Source organism: Tinamus guttatus, unplaced genomic scaffold (assembly GCF_059628265.1).
Source record: "Tinamus guttatus ecotype Peru unplaced genomic scaffold, ASM5962826v1 Tinamus_guttatus_pri_ptg000806l, whole genome shotgun sequence".
Classification (NCBI taxonomy): domain Eukaryota; kingdom Metazoa; phylum Chordata; class Aves; order Tinamiformes; family Tinamidae; genus Tinamus; species Tinamus guttatus.
Genome location: NW_028289340.1, coordinates 664363 through 683830, shown reverse-complemented (window position 1 = coordinate 683830; position 19468 = coordinate 664363). Strand labels below are relative to the sequence as shown.

The 19468-nt window shown below is 36.9% G+C and overlaps 1 protein-coding gene across 1 annotated transcript in view; it reads right to left on the bottom strand.

The window, feature by feature from the left end:
• Positions 1 to 18053, bottom strand: part of IMPG1 (interphotoreceptor matrix proteoglycan 1) — a 48144-nt gene extending 30091 nt beyond the window's left edge. The window contains 5 exon segments of the mRNA XM_088537543.1: positions 577 to 644; positions 1901 to 1929; positions 2140 to 2306; positions 5307 to 5540; positions 17987 to 18053. Of these exon segments, the coding sequence (XP_088393669.1) occupies positions 577 to 644; positions 1901 to 1929; positions 2140 to 2306; positions 5307 to 5540; positions 17987 to 18053 (565 nt within the window).
• Between the last annotated feature and the right edge of the window lie 1415 nt (positions 18054 to 19468).

Below are 19468 nucleotides of genomic sequence, written 5' to 3'. Positions count from 1 at the left end.
GACGAAACTGCCTGCTGCAGGCCTCTTTGCAGGATGCCTCCTCGCTGAACCAAACTGCTCTTATTTGCAGATCCTTAACACTGCATAATTTTCTAGCATTATTTTAAAGAACTTTGGAACACAACAGTATTGATACATCTAGACCGAATAAACCACTTAAATTAATGTCATGGCATCAGTGCAGCTCTCTGGCTATGGATCATTCTTTATTTTCATCTGTTTGCTCATTTTGCCTGACAAAATGCAGTGGCTGACAGACTAAATGTTATTTCATGACTGATGCCGAATTAGCTTTACTCACTGCACATGAAACTAAGAAAACATAGCTCGTAAGACGCAGCTAAAGACTGTGAAAAAAAAACCTGAAAAAAAACCTCATAGCAGGCATGTTATCGAGAAGTGAAAAAGTAATTTTTGTACCTCCTTTTGTCAAAGCATTTTTCCTTATTGCAATTCACTGAGTTTGTCATGCTCCTATTGCATTCATTAAATTACAGCCTTCTATGGTCTACATGTCACTAGCTTTAGCCAGTCCATTTAATGGGCAAACTTAGAGGAAGCAGTTTTGATTTTTACCTGTAGAAATGGAAGGAATGTCTTCCAGCTTTTTGCCGCCTGTTTTCTCTGTGGATATTTCATCTTTCCTATCAATCAAATAGAAATGAGTGATTTAGTGATCTACAGTGCTTTACTCGCAATGGCAAAGACGTAACAAAATATAGAAATCATTCTTATATTAAATGAAAGAATTATAATGAAATATTTTGATGACTCGGTTAAACTGGGCAGTGCAAGAGCAGATGGGGAGAAGAGGGATCACAGAAATGAAATCTAATAGTACTGTCAAAGCACCGACTAGACTGGCAGGGCTTGCTTTTTCTGTCTTTGACCAGAAAGCAGAGTTGTGTGCTGACTAAAGTGGGAGCAAACTTCCTTGTAACTCATCCAAATCAAGTATGCTCTCGTTTACTATGCTGCATGCTATCAGGGTACATCACAGCATTAGTTTTTGTATTGTTGCTATTATTAGTATTTATTATTTCTATTGTAAGTTTTACAGATAGGTGCTGATGAATGAATTTTGGAAGTGAGAGTTTTATCTAAGCGAAAGAATTCAGGGCACTGCAAATGCAGTATGGTCTTCTCATTTAGCACTGTGAAACTCATAAAATATACACAGCAAAAGAGGGGTGGGTTGCATTTGTGTACAGAACCAACCTTGCTTTTTAGTAACATACCTAAAGAACATGGGCAGTGCCTGACTACAATGCCTGCCTGACCGTGAGACTGACCTCTTTACATGATCTCTACAGAAGGTACAGGGCAACCTGTTTCCTCCAACTGCACTGTAGTGATGAAGTCCAACTATGCGTAACACAGCTGACTACATTTCCAGCTAAAATATTCACATAATTTACTTCATCTTCTGAACTGTGCTGAAAGCTGTAATGTTCAAAAAGAGCATAAAAACTCTGAAATCATTCACTTATTGCCTTGCTGCTGCTGTAACCTCTAACATAAACCTTATCTTAACCTTTCTGATTTTCCTTTTGAGAAGAATTGAAGTTGTGGGTAAGCTTTAGCTGAGCACAGCATCAAAACTAGTCTGATGGCTAACAGGCACTGACTCTGCTGGAGAGTCATGCTTAAGTTCGCCTAAAAGAACCTGCTGCCTCAAAGGAGATTGGCAACCCAAACATTTGGGCAACTTTCCTTATTTATGATTCAGTTAACTCTGTACTACAATATGTGCAGTATACACATCTGTCACAGCACACACCCCATACCACACAGTGCTATCTGGGTATATTTACTCACATCCACACGCATCTACATGGAACACTTTCAATAAAAAGGCGGGATCACCAAGCAGCAAGATTTCTACTTTTGCTTTACTTACCTTTCCTGGAAGGTTCTATGTTTTACTCGCTGCAAAAAGATTAAGAAAAACAGCATTTTACTAGTGGGTGTATTCAACAATAAAGCAGAAGTCTGTTAGCCCTTTGTTTATAGGATTTTTATGATTTCCTTCTATTACATGCCCCCTTCTCTTCCTTAACAATCTTTGCTTTTATATGTACAGGTGAGGAGGGGCTTGGAAATCTTCCCCATTTCTAAACATATGTTGGTAATTCTTACCCGCTGGATTATTTCCAGATGCTCTTGGGAATTGCTGAAGTTTTTGCCAATGTCAAAGATGCAGAAGGTTTCCCTCTGGCAGGCAGTAACCCAGTTCTGATATTCATAAGTATCAGGAATCCGATCCAGAAAAATACGAAAGGCTTCCCACACAGCTTCCTGGCAGACTGAGTAAGAAGAAGGGGGATAGGGATGGATACCTCACACCACAAAATAAAATTTTAAGACCATTTAAAAATGATTTTTGAGTTACACATTTTATTGCAGCCCGTTAACAAATCCAACATCTTTAAGGTGCTTAGGAATGTTTGAGTTGACATTTCCCTTCATGTTGAAGGTTTATTATTCTTCCTTCATCTCAAGAGATTAATTTGACCCATCATCATTATTAATAAGGAGCAAACACAACCACGCTTCCTTCATCTCAAAAGCACATAAACTGTTTCTTCTTGCAATGAGACTAAACTGTAAGGTAAAGAAAATCTAGCCATTTTAATACATGAATAATTATAATTTTCACTGTCTACTAAGGTTTTATATATTACAGAAGGTTAACCAGGCACAGAACAAGCTAAACTGGACATGTGTAAAATTTTGGTATTTCCCACACATATAATAAAATACTTTTAATGTACAACATATTTTTAAGTACTTTGTTCACATTATGAATTTTAAGCGTATTTAGTCTTTTAAAAGCCTTAAAGATTTTTGGCAGCAGCAATTTGACGTATAAAACTGCATATTCTTTTCTGTTTCTTTGAGCCCCTCTGGAAAAATTGAATGCCTCAGTATAGTTAAAACCCCTTTGCTTCTCTGGAAAGAACACAGTTTCCTTTTTCTGCTAAAAGTGTACACATCCATTTATTCAGTATTAAATATCTCCTCCATAGTGCTGAATCACTGTGTTGAATGCCAAGCTACATCAAGCAAGATTAACAGGTACTGTAGCTATGGAGAGAACAGTATTCTAAGTCATTTAAGGAAATGAAAATGAACACATAGTGAGTATGACAGTGGGAGAGATTTGGAAGAGCTTTAAGGGATTTTCATTTAGTGGATGCAAACTGGCTCCAGCTGTTAATTACATGAGGTGATGTAAAACATACATAAAAATCTAATAAGTTACTAGTACTCATATATATCCCACTGTCTCACTCCTTATGCAAGAAAGCTGTGAAGTTTAACTGGTGTGCTGCATACCTGTTATAATGCATATTTGGTCCTGCCCTTCACTTTTTATATCTATTTTGTGACAACCAGAAGTGTGTCAAGCATTTTAGAGAGAACTTTTGAACAGCCCTGCTGCAAAATGCTTGGTCTCTACATGGTGTGCAAGTGACACATGTCATGAATGAGTAAGTGAGGGAGGACAGAAAGCAGCAGCAGCTAGGTTATACAGTGGCTGCCCAGACATACTTTATGTTGCTTATTTTCCTTTGTTTTATTTTTTTTCTGAGAACACAGCTTCTAGGTATCTCTGGAAAAGGGAGTTTTTGCAAGTCACAGGGGGAGATGCGGAATAGGGCAGGTGGGGCTTCACTTCCAAGTACGTTTACAGACCCACAGCTGAAGTCTCCTCTAAGAATCTCCAGCCTGTCCAGATACCAGCTCTTCCCTGCACCAAAAATTCTTGGGTTTCACCTACTTTACTTTGGGCACCCTTGAACTGAACATAGAATGAATTCTGGATATACTTGGGTTGTGTCTGAAACCAGAGTGCTGCAGAGATCCTCGGGCCAGCCAGGGAGTGCAGGTCTGTGTGGACTTTCCTGCTGATGTGCAGGACCTGTAAATTTGGCTTTTGTAGGTTAACAAACATGGCTCTGTGGCTGTTAACAACCCGTCTGTTTTAAACTGAACCAGTTCTGTTCATCTGCAGCTACAAAACAGTCTTCAAGTCTGGTGTGAAGGGATTTGTCTTTGTTCATCATGGCCCTGATGATTAAATATTAAACGCATCTGTATTCGCTCTAATGATGCTTGTAATACAAACTAGCTCTTGGATTTATGAACTCAGCAATTTGGCAATGTTGTTTTTCCTTACTGAGGTCTCTGCCTCCCTGTTAATGGATGACTGCTTCTGTCCTTACTTGCAAAGCTATCTGGAATTTTGTTAAAGGATAATGTTTGTTCACTCAGAATGAAAGAAAATTCAGAAGTCTGTTCTTTAAAGTTAGAATGCTTTTAGAGAAGGAGATTTTTGAACATAATAGGAAAAAAAAATTAAAAAGCAAAATATTTTCCAGCAATTTAAATGCTGTTGCTTTTAGCGCTTTAATTTGCACTGTTTATGAGATGGGACATTTGTTCTCAGTACTGGACACCTGCTCTGACGTAGGGTGATGTAATTATCTACATTATCTAAAACATCACTCTTTGAAATGAATGCCGTCAGTGTGAGGAATGGGTATTCTGCAGACTTGATGTAGGGATTATACGCACACAGCTATATTAATGAGGGCACCTCATTAATAGCTCAAGAACCACGTGTCCTTCCAGCAAAGCATCTGTTTGTAGAGCATAGGTGGCCTTATTATTAAACAGGAACGTTTCTGTCTTTTGGGAGAGTTTGTTTATGATGACCTTACAGGACTATTTTCTATCATCTTCCTCTCATTTATTGTTTTCTTAGTATCTTGTTTTTCTGAGCAACACCTGCTGAACAAAGATATATCTGATGAAAAGTAATCCAATTATTATGTTTTATATAAACATGACACATGGCCAGCTGAAGAGATGTTGTAGCTCACTGTGCATGTTCTCATGTTACCCCCAAATGGCAGTGTAGTCTGCCTATAGAAAGTAGCTGCTGCAGAACAATTTTCCCAACATATCACACAGATTTCATTTCGGAGGCAACCAGTTAGTTCCATGAAAGAGAGCTCAGGAGCAGCAAAATAATATACACATGTATGTGAGTTGTTGGAGAAACACATACAGAGGAACAGATAGATGAACTACATTATTTAAGAGAATAGATGTAGACTACTTGCATCCCAGAAGTTCTGAGTAGGTTTTAGTTAGAATCCCTAGTTGCAGCCCCAAAATAAGCAATTTTAAAATGCAAATTGGAACTGATGCAGTATGAAATGCTGAGAGAAAGGAGGAGTGAGGAAATAATCAAATACAGAGGGCTATTGAGGAGGCACATGGTACAATCATCTTACCTCGTAATCTATAGTAAGCTTGGTGACTTGCTAGTATCTGCTTTACTGATTCTTGCGGGCAAACTTTCACACCAGTTGGGAAGAAAGGTGACCTCTTTGTTCGATGCTTTGCCATGTCAAATATCCGCCTTATGGTTGACACTCTGGACCTCTTTGTTGTTCTTTCTGTTTTATCTGACCCTGAGGTATCTGCAAGATGTTTGACTTCACCACGATTTATTTTATTAGGGATTTCTAGAAAAGATAAAATGTAAACATGTACATGAATAGACATTGCATACGCAGTAGATCTGCACTGCAAGATCATGTCTGAAAATGATCATGAACCTCAAAGCTTTTTGTGTTCCACCGTGCTTGTGTTGTCACCATTCTGACTGAATTCATGCACTGAGGAGAGCCCTTCTGTGATCACATTGGAGAGCTAAGGCTCAAGCGACTTGTAACTATTTTTTTTCTAGCTCATCACATGAGCTCCAGGTCATACAGCTTAAAAGCTTGAAAAGCCTAAATCTTGTTCTCAAGATGAGACTTTGGGTTAGATCTATAAAGGACATTTAAGTACTTGAAATTAACAGCGCTTCAGTAAGTACCTATCTGGATCTTAGGCAAAGTGAAGGATATCTATATCAACTCACAGTGGCGAATTGTGCCTATGCTAGTCAACAGGTAGTATGAAGGATAGCTGCACTTTAAATCAGCACCTTTTTTAGGTGTTGTGATCTTTGCTCTGGGCTTCAGGGTACCTCTGCCTTTATATAAGGTTCACAGCCTTACATAAGGTTCACAGAAACTAAACACTGAAACTCTTTCAAAAGCTGAACAGAATTTTCACCATCTTTGAAAAAAGCGATGTTTTCTGCTGTCCTTTTTTTCACTCTGCAGCCCACTGCAGAGTAGTCATCTCTGGCTCAGCCTGAAGCATTAATTGCAGTGACCAGGAAATAGGTCTTTCTCACTGTTTCTTCACCACTGGACAACAGTGTCATGGACACTCTGGTTCTTTGTATCTTAACAGATCTTTAACTATTCCTTGCAAAGTGGAACAGCTTCAGCAGAAAATAGTGAAATCAGTGAGTGGGAGTCAAGGATGTAGGCTAAGTTTTGTTTATGAAATTATTCAGTTATAAAAAAATGGAAACGCTTCTAGGATGTCAAAATAGCCTCCAGAACAAAACCTCCCCTATCTTAAAAATCACGCAAACATTCAAAACATGTTTGATCCTAATTCCCAAGTATTTGTGGTTCAGTAATATATAACAAAACAAATTAATTTCCTGTAAAAGTGTTAGGAATAAAAATAAAAGGTATACATTTGCATGAGCTGAAGTAATGCCATTTTGCAAGATCATTTGAATGAAACCATCAGTATATATTAGCTTATCTTCCAAGTGTTTGCATAGACTGTAATAATGATGCTAAAGTTAATTTATAAATGTCTTTTTGTTCTATTTCCATGTAATATATATCTTGTTGAAAGAATTGCTCTGAAAGAAAGGGATAAAATCTAGATGTATTTGAAAAATTTTCAAAGGTGGAAAATGTGAGAAAGATGGCATAGGTATAGCCTCAATCATGATAAATTGACTGAAGAAAATACTTTGGAGAACAGTCAAGAGGAAAGGAAGGTAAAAACATTATCTTAACTACTTGGTACTGTGTTAATTAAACTTTTTTTAAAAAATGGGTGGATATAAGAGTAAAATAATAGAGAAATGTAATATTGCAAAAAGAAAGCTACTTAAAGTTAAGGAGAAGGTAGGAGAAGCTGTCCCATGTATTTCAGTATTGTCTGGTTCTTATTTAAGATCATCCAATGTTTACAGAGTAGAAATTATAATAATAAATTATGAAATAGGTGGTATTCTGACAGGGAAAAAGGTTAATTGCTTGATTATCATATATTTTGCATAAAAGTTAGGAGTTTATAAACCAAAGGCAACAGGTGAATGTTACTCCTTCTAACATCATTCTAGAGGCAGCATCCTGTTGATCTGGTAAATGGAACCGTCTAATAGGTGCAGGAAATGATGATGAATACAGTGTTTGTCATAAAATCCAGCGGAAGCAAATATTCTTCTGCTGTAATGTCAGATCATGAACTGTAACGATAAAGCTGCAGGAAAGGAACCTGCCCTGCAAAAACATGGCTCCAGGTCCCTCAGCAACCGCGAGGGGCCAAACATTGGATCATCTGAGACACTGAATGATTTCAATGATAAATGAGGAGAGCAGTGCTGTATTTATCATTGCGAAAAAAATAAATTTGAAATATCAAAACAGGCTTCTGAAATCCTCCAGGAGAAAGTGTCAGAACTCTACAGGGAGGGAAAGGAGATGATTGTCAGCCTATTACCAGCTGTATTAACTGCTGTAGACCAGCTGCCTGGGCAAGCTGACCAACTGCAGCAGAGGGTTTTGACACTAAGCTCTTGGATAGCTCTTGTATGGTACAGAGGCCTTTCCTGAAGGATTTGCTTCTTCCCCAGGATTTGCTTCTAAGTCATTAACTTGAATTAAGATTTATGCTCTTCGTAAGACTGGCAAAGAAGATTCGTCTTAAGTGATTGTTATAATGACTTGTAAATTCTCTGTGTTAGAGTCATTAGTTGGGTTTCTCAGTCTGAGAAAGTGTCCATACATTATCTGCTTCGAGTTATCGCTGTTCTGCTTGCCTGTTGAGACGATGTGTAAATCTTTTTCTCCCTTTCCCTCTGATTTTCATGTTTTGTGGGGACGAAGGGTTGCTTGGCGTGCTGTACTGTAATAGGTTTTATTCCATGTGTATCTTGTGGTTAGTTAATTTCCTTTGCTAGTGTAAGTTATATTTCCATCAGTTATTGAAATCACTTTTTCTTTACTTGAGGAAAATTTGTCTTTGGAGACAACATTCACCCTGCTCTCTCTGTATGATTTTGCAGTACTTGTATATGTTCACAGTTTTCAGACCTGTGCCTTCCCCTTGTGACTTCCACCTCTGCCTATGGAAATTCTAAAGTGAGAAATTTTCACCCAGGCCCCACCTGGATGGTTCAGCCATGTACTAAAATATGCCTGTCAAACTCTGCAGCGTCTTTCAGTGCTTTTCTTTCAGTGCCCCGGATTAAAAAGAAAATTTAGAAAGATTATCTTTATTATTTAATTTAATTTAATTATAACATATTATAACTTTTGATATAATGTCGCTATTGACATATGTGACGTGACATATCATTAAACAGTTAGTATTAGATTATATCCACATATATTAACTCAGCCCTTTTCTTCCTCCTGTGCGATACAGTAATTGAGTAAACTGAAGTTTGTTTGGTGTCTTAAAAAAATCTCAGTAATAATAAGCTCTTTTTGTAATGCTTTGCATTCTCATTCTCTTTTCCTCAGCAAACATGCATAGTTAATGTATTTAGGGTTCACCCTGCACAATCCGACACATTTAGTACAATTAATTCATAAGGGCAACTGTTCCAGTGTTACCTTCAAAAAAACATTTCTATGATTTTTAGTTTTCTCTGGTGGTTTTAGGACAGGTGAGCACCTACTGCTGAAATCTGCTAACTATTTGCTATACTTTAGCTTTTACGCAAACTTCCTTTTAACTCTTCTAACTCACCTTTATTCTCACAGGAAGAATCTGTATCATTGCCCTGTTTTCCAGGTAGAAAAGAAGGGATTTGAGGAAAAGAATCAAGATAATTTTACCACATACGGAGGTAGTATAAGTCATTATTAAAATCCAGTTCTAGCTGTGAACTGAGATAAATGTAAAAAAGATTCTCAAATATGAGGAAGTGCTCATAGTTATATCAGGCCTAATCAAAAATACATTGATGTCAGTGCAGGTCAGTCTATAGCACTTGTTCTTCATTTTTTGTTTTCAGGCAAATAAACAGTATTAAAAGATAATTTAAAATACATAAAATTATTTTGGTGCTTTTTTTCCCCATACCACAGTAATGGTTTATGATTAGTAAACAAAAACTGGCACCCAAAATAATCTTTATTAGCATGAGGCCTGCTCAAATTAAGAAACTGAAATCCTCTGAATTAGATGAGACCTTCCCCCCATTCTCTTTGAGAATTGCACTATCAAATGTATGGTCTCAAATAAGTAAGGCAGGAGGAATGGATAGGTTTCAAAGGTACAGCATAATTTTTAATAATCTGCAAGATGAAGAAGGAAGAATACATGTTTATTTAATTGGATTCTAGAAAAAAAGAGTTAAAGAAAATTCATATAGGTCAGCGGGATTTTATTCATTGTTAGGAACACTGGAACAAAAAGCTTGTATTCATACCTGTTTTGGCTGTAGTAGATATTTTTCTATACAGCTTTATTCATTTCTAGTTGTTGATTATAGTATTTTTTCAGCAATATAAACTGTCTCTCTGTAAGAACATTTGGCACTAGTTAAGAACTGAACATTTAGTTTGACTAGACCTTAGAAACATAAGATGTGATTATGCACAAGAAGAATTTAAAATATGGTAACTAAAGATTTTGACCGAAAAATACAGGGTGACATCAGGACAAAACTGTTAAAGTCTGAATAATTCAGGTGTAAATTAAAAGGATTAAAATAATCACAATATTTGACATATTTGAAAAAACAAATTAGTCTGAAAAAAGTGGATGTTCTTCTAGGATAGGTAGGAATGCTTGATTGATAAACAGTAAAACAATTACTAATTAAAAAAAAAGGTGTTACTTAAGGAGATCTGCTGAAATATATCAAGCAGAAAACTTCGCAAAGAGGGTAATTTCAGCAAAGACCATCTAAATATGTTTATGATGCAGCTAACTGCACAGCAGAGCCAACAGCCATGTTGATTAAAAAAAAAAAAAAAGAAGGATGGGTAATGATGGAAAGTAGATCCTGCAATCTTTGAAAGGGCTGGCTAGCATAAACACCAGATGGAGCATAGAAAGTACAAGTCAAGGTAAGATCCTGAACCATGGGATCAGTCTCTTCCTTATACTTGTGTAGCGAGGGCTCTAAATTCTAATAGCACTTGCCAGTCACAGAGAAGATGTCTATGATGGATTCTCTCCTTATATTCCTTTCTATATCCTCTTTATACTTTATGGATATACAACTATATCCCAGATGCACAGGAGGGACCCGACCAGCTTAAAAGGGTTCAGATGAGCTGGGACAAATTGAAGTAAGACACATCTTTATCAATCAAATGCAGCCTAGATCCTGTAAATGAATACTCGGAGCAAGACTTACACTGCTAGGGAAGTTTGAAAGAGCCTCCACCTTCCCATGTAGCAATCAAAGCAGAGGCCCTTGACTTTGCTTTCAGCTTGGAAGATTCTGCACTGAGCTGACAGTTCACTAGTAAATGTCACATAGCTGATGTCTGCATCCCCAGCAGCACAGAACCTTTCATGTACTTGTGTTTTTCTAGTCTTACACTACCTTCAGTGTCACAGTGCTCAGGAATAACAGGACCCCTCCTCCTCCCACACTAAATCTGTCAGTCAAGATTTGTGCACTGTGGTTGGTGGATGATACCTGTCACACTATACTTCTTTTACCAAATTTCAAGGCCTGCTAATGTGCTTTATACATTTTTGTTTGTTTCGAGCAGAGATTTCAGTGTTGGCACCTAGCTGAGATGTGTAGGGCATTTTATAACTCTGGCTGCTGTTGGGGTGCTTGCTGTCAGTGCTTTGACAGATACTGTGGCTATATTTGGGTAACATCTCCAAGCTTGTCTTCCTATCTCTAATATCTGTCAACTCTTAAAAACTTGACAGAATGGAAGCCCACATTAGAAAACTTAATGCTAAGAATTCATCTGCTCATGTCTTGTCTCTGCTAGCAGAGTGCCCTTAAAACGAGATTACGTGCCTTATTTGTACTTCTATATGCTTTATATGTTCAATATATCCTTTCACTATTTTTAACAGTGAAAAAGCTTTGAGGGGAACTGCTGAGAGGACTCTGCCCAGCTTTCATCGCGTCCTGGTAGATACTGTGTCTTACCTGTGAGCTAACCAGGGTAACTGAGGCTCAGGAGGGAATTCAATTTGGATCTCACTCTTCTAGGTTTAAATTCACTCAGCTGGTAAGCTCTTCAGTAAGAGGGCAATTCCCACCACTGCATGTGTGTTTTGCTGAGGGATAAAGGATTCACAGAGATGCCTGCCTTCAGAAGAAGCTGCACATTGGCCAGAGAAGGATGCATGTGTTCCTGAAAAAGGGTAAGAGGGCTAAGGCAAATACTTCTCCTCAAAATTAATATTGGTTGTAATGAGGTCTTCACTTGCTAGTTGGCCTGTTAGCTTGTGTGAATGCTGTGCAAAGACATTCTTAAGTGTCTTTGAATAGTAACATTGACCTGAGCATCTAATTGTGACAAGGATCTAGAGGGTCCCAGCCCAGGCCTCCATCTTGGAAGGCTGCATTGAAGGACTCTGCTTACCAGTGCACTAGTAACCTTACTGGGGCCTTCCTGTGCATGTGTGTAATGGATGCCGTACTGAAAGCACAGTAAGTCCAGTCGCTGTATCGCATGCTTGGATTCACTGTGACAAAAAATGTCACTTATATATATTCACAAACCTCAAGCCCTCAAGTCTCAAGCCCTCTGAGACAAAGGAAAGGAGTTCTAGGTTCCTAGCATGGATATTAACCTGTTATATTAATTTGCTTAAAAGGTATGTTCTGTAACATTCAGCATTTTAAAGCTGAAGCATTAAAGCATTTTTAAATTCTTGTTTTGAGGAAGCCCTATTCCTCAAATAGGAGTAGAAGGATTTTCATTTTTCATAATTCAGGAGAGTGGTTGGTTTTCATAAACCCTGCTACTTGGTAGGAACAGGTGACAACATTTATTTGTGCATTTATGGAAGATGAAAAATTGTTTTCACAGTAATGTAGTACTTGAATGATACAAGGAGAAGGTATCCATGAGTCTTTATATGATATATTCTTATTGTTTTCCTTTTGTGAAAAATACTGTCTCACTATAGGAGGTAAAATGTGTACCTCACATCATATATGGAAAATAATCTGGAGAAAAATGAGATAATTTATTCTAAGCTATGTGGCTTTTAGCAATGCCAGCAATGTCATTTTGTCTTTTTTTTGTGTTTGTTTGTTTTTTTGTTGTTGTTGTTTTGTTTTTTGTTTTTAATGTTGATACATCCAGAGCTAGCATATGAAATTAAGCTTATCCTTTTTAGGCAGGAATCTTTCATTAACCTGGGTTGGCAAAGATCTCTGCTTTCATTTAAGTAATGTCCTTTGGAATTTCATTCAGTGTGAAGAAATTCATTTTTCGAAGAAACTAAGCCAGATAGATACAAAAATCTCTCAGCTAGATACAATAATCTTCTCCTTTGAACCCGTCACACAGGTCTGCTTATTATACTGGAAAGATTATGTTCCACTGGTAATATTCTCTTGCTTTCTTGAATACAGTTGTCTGATACCGGCCAATAACAAATTCACATTGACAATGACAGCAGTTGTACCAACCACTAATATCGAACATGCTGTAAAGTTTATGGCTTGACACACATGATTCTGACCTTAGCTGAAGGGGCTTGATAAGAAAATCATGCTTTCCTTGACATCGCATATCTCATTTAGGATGGAAATACGTTGTTTCCCCTTCATTGCCTTACTACCTACTGCTTCTGAAGTTCATGGAGCAACTATCAAAGGCTATTAATGACTTCATTACCAACATCTGAATCCTGTCACAGTCTGGTTAAAACCCAGGAACCAGACAAGAAACAGCATTGAAGGATGATGGTTCTTAATGTTGGCATATGAAGCTTACATATCTATTTCTATATCCTTACAAGTTGAAAATGCTGTTCTATCAGGATTGCATCAAACCATGCAAGAGAATGTTTCGTTTGAGTGGTTTCTGCTGTGACCCACCCAGCTCTACGGTGCTGAAATACTCATTGCAGAACCTCTGCTATTCACTTGCTAACCAGGCTGACTCAAGCTGTACAACCATTGTCTAAGAAAGTCAGTGAGAAAGGATAGTTCTTGCAATATATGTGATATATGTCAATATTGCAGTAATCATGATGTGCAGATCAAAGAGTAACATTAGTACAGAATGGGCTTATTGAAGTATCTGAATTCAAATATGGTCACAGTTAGAATAGTTGGTATATAAGAAGACTTCCAGGAACCAGAAGCCACTATGCTATCCCGGTACTTGAAGGTGCCAGTCCATGGAACCAGTCCATTTTTCTTGGTTTGGAAGCACTCATCCTGCAATATAATCTTCAGTCTCAGGCTAATGTGAACTCTGGCTAATTTCATCTTAATTGTACTTAATGTACCAAGTCACATTACAATAAAGATTAAGTGTAAAGTTGCACAGAATAAGTTGGAAGGGATATTGGAGCTCGTCTGGTCTCATTCCTTTAAGCTGGACAACTTCTGAGCTAGATAACATTGATGTAGATTTCAGGTAGAGAGGAGAAGGAAAATAAATTGATTAGAAGAATTGTCTCCATTAGTGCTGTAACAGCAAAGTCATAAAACATGAGTGCATTGCTACCTCCTACCTGAAATTGCTAAGGCTGTTACGATCTGTGTTGACATGAATACCCCTATGTCTGAGAGGTATACCTGGAGCATACCTACTAAAAAGGGCATCGGAGCATACCTACTAAAAAGGGCATCTTTGGGCCATTTACATTCATGGATATCAATGTTATTATCCATGGTTGGATAATGTCTGAGAGAGGTATTGAAAGGTTAGCAGTGGTCAAGAGGGAGTTAATTTTGACTCTGCAGTGAAGTAGAAATTTAAGAGCCAGTAGAACCACATTACTGAAAAGACAGGCACTTTGTGAAAAGGCCTTTGTGGAAAGAGGATGATGGTATTGCTCTGTCTGATAGGTATTTCTAAAGTTAAAGCTGATGGTCCACTTACATACTCTTCTAATGCTGCTATTCTAAAGTACCTGCCCAGTAAACAGCAATTTATAGTGACTAAGTAACAATTGAGTAGGAAGGCCCCTCTTCACATCTACAGAGTTCTAATAATAGCCTTGTTAAAAAAGAATATAATAGCTACTTTTAAAAAGTCAATGCCAGAATGAGCACCTAGCATGTCTCTCATTTGTTTATATGAGGAGCACTGAATAAGAACCACACAGGATTTGGACTTACAGGAAAATGCAAGTGATTGATTGACTGTACTTAAAAGGAAAAAAATACCAATTTAACTCAACTTACAGAGAAGGCAATTTACTGATCAGATAGATCTATACAGAGAAAGAGATATTGGAAGATAATTCTTTTAAAGAGATGTGTCATTCAGTAGCACACATTCCTAAATGAAAGAAATTCATTTTTGGAAAACTGGCTGGGCTTGCAAGTAGCTGCGGGGTAGTGTACTTAACTCCTGATAAAGATTGGAAGAATTGTGTGGTAAAGAAGCAGGAGATGACTCTTAACTTAATGACAGAGGGACCCAGAATGGGAAGAAGTACCCGGTAGAAGAGAAAACATGTGTTTGAAAAGATTTGAAACCATTTGAAACCAATCAAGATACAGCAGAATGCATATACAGTTTTCCTTATAGAAAGAGGGCAGAGTGTTTCCTGTCCATGATGAATTTTGGCCATGTCACTTAGTGTGCTACTGGAGCTACAGGGAAATCACATTTAGCTGAGCAGTGTAGAATAACATAAATGTAATCTGGATTTCTAGTAGGTGAAGACTGTTTCCAAATAAGCTTATTTTATTGCAGTCTATGGAATCCTATCATATGCTATCAAAGGATTTTTTTGTTACTAATGATAACCTTGTTTTCCATGTTACTTTTAAACAAAAACACCAAATGTCTTACTGTGCAGTTGCATATAATGTACTAATAACACTGGCATGGATGTGAAGACCACATTCTGTAATTAAATTTTAATATTTTAGACTGATTATTCAATTATAACTCTTAAGAAATATGATGAAAAAAAATCTATCCTAATCTAGTCTATCTTAAAATAATACATTTTCACTTTTGTTTGAAAAATTAAGTTTTGCTTTTTATGTCTGTAAGCACAGCCAGGACAGCTTGCTTTAAGTGGATAAATCTTATTTAATGTGTTCAAATAGAGAATAATAATAATAATAATAATAATAATAATAATGCAAAAAGGGATTTCTTTATTTCATGGAAGTTTTTTGTTCTTTCAGTTCACTGTCCCTTTGGCACAGATCTGTTTAACCCTTTTTTCAAAGGCAATTATAGTAATGAAGATCCGCAACAGTTATTGTTGAATTGGGACAGCTGAACAGGAAAGGGTAAGTCAGAATGAATTAAAATGATTTCACAGAGCACACAGAAAGCCTTTGTGTCCTAAAGAATGACTGAATAAATAGAGGATATTTGCTTGCAGAGTGAAAACTAACACTAAGCAGCCTTGAATGCTCTTGGGCTCCCTTGCATTCCCTTTGGTCTCCTTTTGCAGAGACCATGCTAGGATCTACCCCTCATCAATATACATTGAGAGTTCAATACTTCTCTATATTTCACCAATTCGCCTGAATTTTCAATGCTTTACAAGTCAACAGTTAGTTAAAATTTACTCTCATGTCATATTTTGCATGTATATTTTTTGGCGTCATAAAAAATTTATCACCCTAATTTTGCTTTTCATTCTTAGAAACAGTTTGTGTTAGGACAAGGGCAAAATCAGAGTTCAAGTCCTGAGGCCATTTCCTGGGTTCTGACAATATTCATGGTCAAAGATGAACACTCATTTCTGAGGGGTCTTTGCATTACTCCTCACGGGTTTCTGTTTGTTTGCTGGGGAACAGGAGGTGCTGCTGGATGGCCTCTAAATGCCTGAGAAAAGGATTCTTTTAGTAAAATAAGGGAAAGGAGAACCAAAAGAAATTACTGACCTTGTTCAACCTGAAATACAGATGAGAGTAAAACAGGAAAACTTAGGACAGTTTTGTTATTGAGAGGGGGAAAAAAGCAAATGGTTAACCCTATAAATATGTGGAGATTTAGTTCTGTGCTTTTCTGTTAAGGTAGGAATACTTTGTATCTTAGCCTCTCCTTTCCTGGTCTGTTGTAGTTAAAAGGTACTGTAACCTTAAATAGCCCTCAAAGCCTTAGATCATCTGTATAAAGATCATTAATGGGTGACTAATACAAACATTCAAACAACTGGGAATGCCTGTGTAGCTTTGCAGATATTTTCCCATAAATATCTGTCCCCAATGCTAAGTTGTACAACAGCAATTTTGGAACCATCCCTCTTTTGGTAAAGATCATTCTCCAGGCAAGCATTAAGTTTCCTTAGAGATTTGTGCTCATATATTTGAGATACAATAGAATTTTAAAATGTTATAATATATTGCATACATTGTAATTAAATTATTCTTTATTTTTTATATTTCTATATTAGCATATAGAAATACATATAAGCATATATATATATATGTTATATAAAATATATATTATATTTTTAATAATAAAATAATTCTTATGCATTTGTGTTTACCAGATGTACTACAAAATAGGGAAGAATTTGTCCAATTGTCATTCCCATAAATATATAAAAAGAATATCTTTGCCTTGAAAGCCATCAAAAATCAGAAAAAATCCAAGACTATTACATAAACTTTGTTACGTACTGCAAAGGCAGGTGAGTTTTTTGTCATGTCTGAAAGGGTGAGAATTCAAGATGATTTATAGAAAGATCATGTCACTCTTAATTTAGTCTTTCTTTCCCTTAATGCAAGATGCTATATGGAGTTTATTATTCAGCATTTCTTGACGAGTATTGATAGATATTCTGACAGTCTCGTATCACATTTCTTGGAGAAATAATGTGTGGTTTTGTATGTCTCACTGTAAAAATATTCTCACAGTGTTTTACCAAAGTCTTTTATAGGAAATATATTGCAACGTACAAGGTCAGTTTACAGTGAGTGAAAATATTTGATCCCATTTTTCACTGTATTACTTTCTCATTTCATAATTGCAATGTGAACATAAATGATAAGACCAATCATGCATTAATAACCTGAAATTCATTTTATCTCATTCCATCATAGAATATGTATCTTAAATGCAGTGCATGCTGATAAACCTTATTTTTTTTCTTGTCAGAAATTAACTATCACTCATTCTCTCATTTTGGACACATTTACAGCATATTGTTAATGATTAAATGAAACTAGTTACATGAAATAACATAAAATCTTAGAGCATATATTCACAGAACATACAACTCTTTTATCACTGTTATGTTTTTACATTTAATTAACATGCCTAAGTGACAGAAAATGTGTGGACATTCATGAACAATTTGGGCAAAGCATAAAGCAGTTGTGATGTGCGCTTTCACAGATATTTGTTTCAGCTATTTTGCCCCTTTCATAAAATTATTATTATTATTTTTGCATCATGAAACATATGCTGGTATATTAAAAGTAAGTGCTATCTCCTGCAGAGACTCTAAAGGTTCTTTAGAGATATACATCGGAAAGAATGCAAAATGTAAAAATGCATGTGACATATCTGGCCAACATTTAATTTATCTAGCCTTTCAGTGGTAGCATTACAACCTATGCCATAACACCACCAAATCTGTGCAAATTCTGCAACATACAGCCTGATCTTTCCATTTTTTTCAACATATGTAATGTAAATTAATATAATCTTTCTACATATTAACTTACCTTTGATTCCATGAACTTGGAGAGCAAGGCAAATAACCAAAAATATTAATCCAGTTTTCAAATGCATGCTGGCTGTTAATCATTCACAATTTTCAAGAAAAATCATGCATAAAATATTAATATTTAGATCAAGTAGTTTTTTTTAAGACCTAAAATTCCCAAGTTTCTTCCTGCTCCTTCTTTATATTGTTTTCTTTTTCATCTGCTTTGCAGCCTTGGACTGGAACTAGTCAAAGAGTGCAACAGGTGCCAGGATGCCAGAACTGGCTGGACAAACCCTCAGATGCACACACCCCCGGCCTTGGGGACTGGAGTGTTAAGACAAGAATGACGAAGTTTAAAAAAAAAAAAAAAAAAGCAGTGTCTGTTTCTGGAATAATCTGTTTATCTGCTGCTCAGACATAATCCCTCTTACGGTCCAGCTGGAAGAGCTGTCTTCATCTTATTAACCTTCTGGAGCAGCATCTGTCAGCCCGAGAAGCCTTCAGTAGCGCCATGATAAACAACGGAAGTCCCTTCAGACGTTGGTCATTTGGGCATTCCCGAGACACAGCGTGTGAGCAGAGGAGAAACCATGGGGAGAGCTGATTGGTCTATCCCCAAACTTGTGATCACAAAAAGTAGGCAACTTTCTCCGAAGAGGAAGACTGCGTTTTTCTGCAAGCACAGACTATATTCAGCTTTTCACTGCGTTTGACTTGGAAGCCCATCTCCCTCCTCATACCAAAAGGGTGCTGCTGCGATACTCCTGTCACAGCAGTGACAGTGATTTTCTGTGACAAGGGTAAAACAACGTGACTCAGCAGTAAACAGTGAAGCATTCAGGGCTCGCACAATAAAATTCCAAATTGGGAATGGGGGAGGGAGGATGCTGTATGGAGAGAGTAAGAAACAGAAAGAAGGGAAATGCCATTTTAAGCAAACAGCTACAACCAGGCCAAGAACTGCCAGTGAGTGAATACACTTTCAAAAACATCTTTTGCAGCTTTCTGAATAAATATTCTGGTTATATATTTGGCACAGGTAGGTACCCCACACTTATTTTTAAGTATGTTTTGTAGTGTCACTGTATAAAGAGCTATCAGGTGGGCATTTGTAATGGTCTGTCCTACAGAGATTTCTGTGCAACTGTGCTTTAGCATAGGAGCTATCTCCCCAGGCAGCAAGAATCCTTTTTCTATCACTGTAAGTACAAGTTGCTTTAAGAATAACCTTCATTTGAACCCAATCAGCATTCTATTTTTACCTAGGATTTAAACAATGGCAACCTTGCTCCCTTCTCAAGATTGCCTAATTTTAAAGAAGTGCAGACTGAGCTAGGACCAGACATGATCTGCTTTTCTATTTTCATGGCCTTTTTCTTCTTTTCAGTGCTCACTGTAATGTTATATATACTGCTTTATGTACATAGTTTTTAGAAAACTGTTCCAACAAAGCAAATAAGGATCTTGTTAGCAATGCAATGCAAGACAACAGTGGAGG